This window comes from Triticum urartu, chromosome 3 (assembly GCF_003073215.2).
Source record: "Triticum urartu cultivar G1812 chromosome 3, Tu2.1, whole genome shotgun sequence".
NCBI classification, from domain to species: domain Eukaryota; kingdom Viridiplantae; phylum Streptophyta; class Magnoliopsida; order Poales; family Poaceae; genus Triticum; species Triticum urartu.
The window spans coordinates 135181422-135190372 of NC_053024.1; the positions used below are offsets into that span (position 1 = coordinate 135181422).

Below are 8951 nucleotides of genomic sequence, written 5' to 3' on the forward strand. Positions count from 1 at the left end.
GAACCACCATATGAGGTTCTAAGTCTTTCCTCTTCTTGTGACATTGAAAAATGGGACATTGAAAAGACTATAGCCATGTGTGTGCAAGAAGAGGAAAGACTTATAACCTCATATGGTGGTTCTCTGAACTATGTGAAGGATAATAAGAAAAAGAATTACAATCCAAGTAGCAAAGGTCCCCTTCAAAGCCACATGGAAAAGCTCCCATGCAATATCAGCATCAGCAAAAGTCTTTTTCAGTGGACAAAGATGCATGTTTCCATTGTAAGCAGACTGGGTACTACAAGAAAGATTGCCCTGTTTGGCTAATGTTAGTAATGGCAAAGAGAGGTAACAACATTGTTTCCTTTGTAAATGAATCCTTGTATACACAATTTTCGAAATCTACTTGGTGGAATTACTCAGGAGCAACTGTTCATGTTGCAAATTCGTTACAGGGATTCCATTCGACGCGGATTACGCAAAGAAGCGAAAGATGCATTGAAGTTGCAAACAGAGTTCAAGCAGAAGTTGAAGCTGTCGGCAACATCTCCCTGGAGTTAGCTGATGGATTCAAGCTTCTGCTTACAATGTTTTATATGTTCCTTCATTACACAGAAATTTGATTAGTGTTTCATGTTTGGATAAAGATCATTATGAATGTCATTTTGGACATGGCAAGTGTGCCATATGGTTTAATAATACTTATGTGGGTGTTGCTTTCCTTCACAATGAGCTTTATTTATTATCACTATGTGAAAAAGTGTATTCTGTGTGTAATGTGAATGACCATGTTTCCGTGTCGGATAAAGAACAAAAGAAAAGAAAGAGAACTCATGACTCATCGAAATTACGGCACTATCGCTTGGGCCATATTTCGAAGGGGAGAGTAGAAAGACTAGTTAAAAATGAAATTCTTCCTCCATTAGAGTTCTCAGACTTAGAACAATGCATAGATTGCATTAAAGAAAAGTATGTAAAACAAATCAAAAAGGGTGCAAACCATAGCACAGGAACACTAGAAATCATTCGCACTGACATTTGTGAAACATTTCCTGTGAAAAGTGTGGATGGGCTATGACCCGTTCATAACATTCATAGACGATTACTCCCAATATGGTTATATTTATCCAATCAAAGAAAGATCTAAAGCGTTGGATAAATTTAAGATATTCAAAGCTGAAGTTGAAAATCAGCATGATAAAAGAATAAAGATAGTAAGATATGACCGGGGAGGGGGGAGTACTACAGTCGACACACTCCATATGGCCAAGTCCTTGGAAATTTTGCGAAGAGTTCTGCAAAACTTATCTGGGAGCTCCGGTATAGTATAACACTTGGAACTGCAAGAGGCTTGGCTTATCTGCATGAGGAATGCAAGGATTGCATTATACACTGCGACATAAAGCCGGACAATGTACTTCTTGATACAGATTTCTGTCCTAAGGTTGCAGACTTCGGTATGGCAAAGCTGCTTGGCTGAGATTTTAGCAGGGCACTGACAACAATGCGGGGGACCATCGGATATCTTGCACCGGAGTGAATCTCAGGGCTTCCGATCACACATAAGTCTGACGTTTACAACTACGGAATGATGCTTCTTGGAATCATTTCGGGGCGAAGGAATGTGGAGAAAATAAAGGAAGGGAAGTTCACTTACTTTCCCATCTTTGCTATAGTCAAGGTGAATTAAGGAGATCACCAGCAAAAGAAGGTGAATGAAGGAGATGTCATGTGCCTACTGGATAGTAGGTTGGAAGGCGATGCAGATGTGGAGCAGCTGAGCAGAGCTTGCAAAATCGCATGCTGGTGCATTCAAGATGCTGAGGATCATAGGCCAATGATGGGGCAAGTTGTTCGCATGCTGGAGGGTGTCATGGATATTTAAGTACCTCCTATTCCGAGGTCGCTGCTGAATTTTGTGGGCATGGAGGATTGCACTCCCTCTACAGACTTATATAGTCTCTGAAGGGCCAAAAGCTTCGTTCCATCTGTCCAGATCTACATCAAGAATTAAGTCTGTGTCTTTTGTACTGTATTTCCTAAACTGCACTTGTTCCTTATTGGCCAAGGTTCTGAACTACGATTTGTTACATTATATATAGACTTGTGGAAAAGCTGCTTTAAGCCTTTATGACACGAAGGCTTGTCCGTTCATCTTCAGAACAATTAAACTACTACTCGGTACAAGTTTATTTATCAGTTACTCCCTCTGTCCCAAAATATAAGAACGTTTTGACACTAGTATAGTGTAAAAATGTTCTTATATTTTGGGACGGAGGGAATACTTGTTAGTATGGTTGTAGATTTATTTTCCTCTTTTCCTAATGATGCATGGTTGTAGATTCTGGTGAATATTTTATTAATGGCATGAAAGACTGAACAGTACCAAGACATTTCAGGCTCTAACATATATTACTTTTTTTTAAAGATCCGGGGTTTTCGGCTTCATTGATTTAGGAGAAAGCAACGGGAGAACAAGGGGTGATCAAGCGATCAAGGGTACAAAAGGAGAAACGAAAAGAAGATATAGGTGGCCGGCATTATCCTAGGGCTACTCTCTCGCTACATACTCCCCAAAAGGGGGCTCTAGGCATCTTGCTCCCGCCAGTCTCCACAGCTCAAGCGTGTTCCCGATGGCGTGCAGCACGTGTCGGCGTGGGGCAGCTTGCTGTTGAATACACATGCGTTTCTCTCCTTCCATATCTCCTAGACTATCAGCATCATCAATGATTTCAATCCTTTCCTGGAGCTTGATGGTGTTAGTTGGACTATTCTTTTCCAGTGGCTAAGGGAGGAGTGGCTCCTTGATCTGCTAAGCTGCAATGCTGCACAACCATTCCAGGTGGATGTCGTCTCCCAGATCGAGCGTGATAGTGGGCAATCCCAAAAGAGGTGAGTAGAACTCTCGAGATTTCTGAGACATAGGGTACAAAAATACCCATTTGGCCACCCGCGCCGCTGCAGGCGATCGTTGCACCAAAGTCTGTCTTGGTGAAGTAGCCATGCAAAAAATTTGACGGTTCCGGGGGCCCAGGCCTTCCAGATTGCCGCCTTGATTCCTGGAGCATCAACATTGTCAGTGAGCAGCTTGTAGGCAGCACTGGCAGTGTAAGAGTTGCCACCGCCAGCCACCGAGGTGATCGAGTCTTCATCTGTGGTTAGTGTGACGTTGGCTGTGTGCAGCTTGCGCCACAGCTGCACGTACTGCACAACCACTTCACCCGTGTTACCGTGCTTCAAGTCCTGGATCCATTTGTCATTGGCTAGGGCTTCGTGTACTGTCCTGCTCTTTCCACGCGAGTGCTGAAAAAGAGTTGGAAACTCTTGACAAAGAGCCATTGATCCTAGCCAAGAGCTTGTCCAGAAGCTGGCGGTCCTTCCGTTGCCCAGCTGAATCGAGGTGGCCGATGCAAAGAGTAGCCGGTCGTCGTGATCGCACGGGATAGGAAAGTTCATCCAGGGGCTTCGCTGTTGCTACCAGGTGAGCCACGGCCATCTCATCCGCAGGGCAGAACCAAAGCGATGAAGATCCAAAATGCCAAGTCCTCCCTTGTCCACCGGCCGACAAACCTTTTCCCAAGCCACTTTGCATTTGGCGCCAGTGATTTTCTCATCTTGCGCCCAAAGAAACTGTCTGCGGGCCTTGTCCACTTCCTTTAGAATTTTCTTTGGGACCTTGAGGATGGTCATGGCAAACACTGGAAGTGCAGTTAACACCGCACGCACAAGGATGCGCCGGCCCGCCATGCTCATGAGCCAGCCCTTCCACCCCGCCAGTCTAGCATGAATTCGATCAATTATGAATTGGAAGTGCACCAGCCGCAATTTCCGCGTGGAGATTGGCAGGCCGAGGTAGGTGGTTGGGAAGGAGGATTGCTGCCCTCCGAAGCTTGCCATGTTGTAATCTGGAAACCCATATCAGATCCATCCAATGAACTTCAGATAACTCCAAAACAAACAGAAACTACTCCCTCCATAGCTTGCAAAACATCTTATATTGTGGGACGGAGGGAGTAGTTTCCAGAATAAAGTGTGGGTCTCGGTGTTACAATAAGAAAAAGGTTTTATCCTCTGGTTTTGTAACTTGTATGGTGTAATTCGCTCAGAGTTCAGCGTGACTCCTAAAGAGTCATCTTGGAGCTTCTTCCATGATTCCATTTCATTTCCATTGCTTTTTCAGAAAGTCCTCAAGGGAGTAAGACAAGCCAGTCCATGAATCAGAGCAGCTTCTGCTACCTCACTAACTGATATCTGCTCTATATTGCAGGGGAGTCCATGCTGTCCAGCCAGACATCGGCGATGTAGTGGTAAGCCGCCTCCGTCAAGTGGACGCCGTCCCAGAACAGACAAGCAGCCGGTTTCTCACATAGGTTTGCACCTTCATCACCGCAGAAAAGTGTCCCAGGCCCTCCGCAACAGATGGTAAGAACATCTTCAAACCCTGGAGAATGACAACCATCAACCTTTACCACCACCTACTACAAACAGCCTGCTGCAGAATATAGCTCTGAATTTGCTTACCATACTTGCGAGGCAACTCCACCATGTCCATGATTGGACCGAAGAGGTCTGCGTAAACGATCATGCCGCCTGGGTGCCTGCCCCGGAGCTTCTTGAGGGCCTCCTGCAGCAGCAGGTTGTGGTGCATCCCTAGCTTATTGATATCTTCCAGGCAACCGGTGGTGGAGTTGTATTCTGCCGGGGCGGCATCGGGGAACAAGGCGAGAACCGGCGGTGCGCATCCCGATGGGATTGTCCTCGGAACCACGAAATTTGTCGCCCCGTGCTTGATCAGCCTCTGTTACCATTGCAATAGCTAGATCAATACCGCGTAAACTGCCTCTGTTACCATTTCTGCAATGCAGGTTGGTGATTTGCTACATGGACATTGTTGTACCTCGATGGCCGTTGAGATGGTCCTGATGACATCTGGGATTTTTTGTCTAAAAGGACCCCTAACCAACAGAATTGTCAAAAAGGACTACCTGCGGATGAAATTGTCAAAAAAGACCCTCTCACTGGTGGCGGCAGGCACGGCAGCCGACACGTGGCACCTGCCGCCACGCCAGGAGGCGGCGGGCCCTGCCGCCATAGCAGGAGGCGGCCGCGCGGGGAAAACGGGTTTCACCCAATGGCGTCGCTGGGACGGAATGGGCCAGGAGTGGCGGGCCCCGCCGCCACTGGGCGAGGCGGCGAGCGCTGGCATTGCCGCTCCTTGGCCGACAGCGCCTGCTGCGCGCGGGCCGAGACGTGGGCTAGGCCGCCACCAGAGGAGGCGGCATCTTTTTGTTGCTTTGCGCACGCAACACCTTTCCTGTTGCAGACGGTGCTGATTCCCACACACTGATTCCCACGATTCCTTGTTTTGCTATCTGCCACAAGTTTCGATGATCTGGAATCGGATTCCCGCCTAAAACTAATCCTATGTAGACACTGATTAAAGCAGTGTGTGATTCCTGCTTCTGTCTATTGCTGCAGCCGAAGCGACAGCACTCAGACATGCTGATTTCTACGCATGTTTTCTTGCCGCACACTCGAGAGCGTTGTTGTTGCTGCGTGTGATGAGACACCGCGATGCTGGAATCCGAGGCCGTGGTAGGTGAGTTCTGGCTGGTTCTACCGACAATACAGTGCTCCTCTTCTTTTTAAACGCACAACCGCGGCTCCGTGCGCATACACTCTCTCTCTCTCTCATATCTCTGGTTGCCTTCTCTGCCTCTCTGCTCTGTCTAAGTCTACAAGAATACACAGAAAGAAAAACTTGGTAGCCACTTTCACTAGTGATTTTGGCCGATTTAGAGTTGGATTTCGAAGATGGTGTAGTTGAAGAAAAGATAGATTAAGGTAAGATCTATCCATTTTTGTTGGTTTCGTTCGCATGCATGATGTTTTTGTTCTGTTTTATTAGTTCCTAATTGTGTACTGTATGTTTTTTTAGGCATTATTTCAGCACTTGGAGGAGTCATTTGGAGTCATTGAGAGTTTCAGGTGTAGGATTTGCGTAGCGAAGTGAACTACGAAGTTGAAGATCAAGGTATGAGCTTTGCAATACATGAATTTTTTTGTGCATGCACGGTGGTAATTAGTTAGTCTTTTAGCTCGTCATTAGCTATGCGATGTTAGTGCTTAGAGGTTAGAAATAATTTCAGACGACAGATACAACATTTATACAAATTTTTTTAGAAGAGTAAGTTGAAGATGTTGTACCAATGTTAGCTGCGTCCATTAGTATTGACATGCGAGAAGCTCTTAATACGGTAATTAAGAAACAAATTGCACTGTAATTATTCATTGCATGTGGTATGTTTATTAATAAGTCTATGGTTAGGAAACCGTAGGTCTACTTTGTTATGTTGCAATAATCTAAATTTTATATGTTAAGATTAGGTGCTAATGTACTTAATGATGTATGTAATTAGGTAAAATAATTCATCTTAGTAGCAAACAAGGAGGAGATGACGTGATTGAAGAAATTGTGTTTTCATCTTCGTTGTCCCTTTTGAGGTGATGACCACATACATGCAAGTGCTATTTTCATACTTTTGATAACAGAAAGAAATATCCGTGTGTAATATTGATGTTCATGTGATAATAGGTTGACTCCGTTCATATAGTACTGGTGACGGATATTTATTTGAACTATTTTGACGCTTAATTGCATTTGCAAGCACATCCATATTGGAGCTAAGGTATAAAATGACGCCGTAATTTTGTTAATATTTTTTATATTGATGTACTGTTGTGAATAATGTGCATGCCGCTGTAAATATTATTATTTGTAAATAAATGATTGTTATCGTATGATATGACAAAATTATATAAAGCCGGAAGAAAATAAATGTTTTATTCATATGATATTAAAATGTTATTATCGTACTATTATGTTTAGTGGTTGTTTGGATAGCGAGTAATTACCCTCGGTTTTGTCATAACCTGTTGTAAGGAAATTTTGTAGAAAACCAGTTTTTACTAATAGTCGTTTTTCCGAAAGCTTAATTTTTTTTACATGTTATGAGAACCAGTTTAGGATATATTTGGGGTAGTTAGAGAAAAGCAAACATAGTTTTAGTTTGTGACACTCGTAGACGAGTTTGAGAAAAAATAGATCTCTAAATACCCGTTAACCAAACAACCCTGAAAAGTCTTAGCAAATGATTCTAAAAACAAATCGAATATTTGTAAAGAAAATACAGTTATTATTTTAGTCTTATGATATGTAAATGTTTTCATCGTACTAGTACTAAATGTTCAGTTACTAATTGTTTGAAATGTAAACATGTATGTTGGTTAGGTACTATGAAAAATTTAGCAGTGTACTATAGGAATGTCTTACGTGGCGGTCCTTTCGGGTTGGATGTGTCCTTGTGCGAGTCGACTACAGTTGTAGTGAGAGACGTGGTCAACGTGGGTTACGCAGCAGTTAGAAGGTGCATCTTAGCGGTGTTTGGCCCAGGGATGCAGGAAAAAAATGACAATGAAGGCCTTCATCGTTGACGGAGGAAATGATGAGACAATTGCCTGTTGGGGTTTGCGGCCTGTCACAGGTGATCGGTCGTGGGGGTCGTACATGAGATTTGCAGGCAATCCCAATAACTCAATGTATGGTCAGCCGATGGTGTATGTGGAGTTCATTTCAGTCACTGATGTTGCCGAATGCAGTAACAGGGGTGGTGAGGTCGAGTTGGCCATCACATCAGCCCCTAGTGTCGGCCCATCGGAACCGACATGCGGCCAACCTATGTATCACACTAGATATTGGTATGCGGCCGTTGACATGAGCGAACACGTGGAGGAATTGCCGGAGGCGCTAGATGATGATGATCATTCTTCTGCGTCTTCGGAGTCAAGCGAAGAAGAAGATGTTCCTCCTTAGAGGGCGGTCACGGCGGCATTGCAACCTGGGTTTTTACAGGATATGAACATCACCAATGAATTTCACTCTGCTTCTGGCCTAGGTTTTTACAGGATATAAGCATCACCAATGAATTTCACTCTGCTTCTGGCCTAGGACGGGAATTAGCGCCGTCTGCGTTGTTGTCGCGCGTACAGCAACAGACGGATGCCGCCTGCTGCGGTGGTGGCCTGGCCCACAGGCGGGGCCCGCGAGCAGCACGGCCTGTCGGCCTATGAGCGACAGCGGCAACAGTGGCCGCCTCGCATGGTGGCGGCATGGCCCACTTGGCCTCGCCCGTTCCATCCCGGCTCGGGGTACTGTTCGATTAGCGTTTTAGCCTGGTCGCCGCCTACAGGCGTGGCGGCAGGGCCTGTCGCCTCGTAGCATGGCGGAAGGTGCCACGTGTCGCCTGTCGCGCTTGCCACCACTAGTGAGGGGGTCTTTTTTGACAATTTTATCCGCAGGTAGTCCTTTTTGGCAATAGCATTCGGCAGGGGGTCTTTTTGGACAAAAAAATCGACATCTAGAACGAACGACATGATCTCTTGCACGCTCTTAGTGAGGAAAGAGAAGTGGTAGTCGTTGACCCCGAGTTCGCCCACGAAGAAGAGGGATCTGCCGAAGAAGGTCTGGCACTCTGCAGTGAAAATGTAAGGTTCGTATGATCAATTCCTTATAGTTCTTCAGGTACTCGCCGAAGCTGAAGATGGAGTCGTAGCACCAGGCAGAGAGGCCCATGGGGGAAGGAGGGATCAGTGCCAATGTCCATCCCAGCTCCACCACGAAGAGGAACAGCCAGTCAGCGCTCGGCAGCTTGCACATCTTGGTGGTGACCATGGCTTGTGGTGTGGGGGTTGACACCTCGCAGTGGCAACAGCGGCTGACGATTCTCAGCAGGGGACAGCTCGAGGCTGGCGTAACTGTAGTTAGTACTACCTCCTTCATGATTTATTAGTCCCCGTTATAATTTGGGTCAAATTTTGACCATATATTTGACTAATAAAATTTCAATACATGTCACAAATTAGTTTGTTAGATTCGTATTCAAATATAGTTTTAATGATAGTACTTTTTG

The 8951-nt window shown here is 45.3% G+C and overlaps 1 protein-coding gene and 1 long non-coding RNA gene across 2 annotated transcripts; one reads left to right on the top strand and one right to left on the bottom strand.

Annotated features, from left to right (window-relative positions):
* Positions 1–4238: 4238 nt before the first annotated feature.
* On the bottom strand, positions 4239–8713 carry LOC125546737 (GDSL esterase/lipase At1g28640-like). Its single transcript, XM_048710885.1, has 5 exons — positions 8572–8713; positions 8414–8513; positions 4880–4925; positions 4504–4780; positions 4239–4423 (listed from the first exon to the last, which is right to left on the bottom strand). The coding sequence occupies exons 1-5, from the start codon at positions 8711–8713 to the stop codon at positions 4239–4241; spliced, it is 750 nt and encodes a 249-aa protein (XP_048566842.1).
* LOC125548179 lies at positions 5688–6757 on the top strand. The gene is made up of 4 exons (XR_007300922.1): positions 5688–5826; positions 5921–6016; positions 6402–6486; positions 6578–6757. It is a non-coding gene; the product is annotated as an uncharacterized LOC125548179 (long non-coding RNA).
* Positions 8714–8951: the final 238 nt, after the last annotated feature.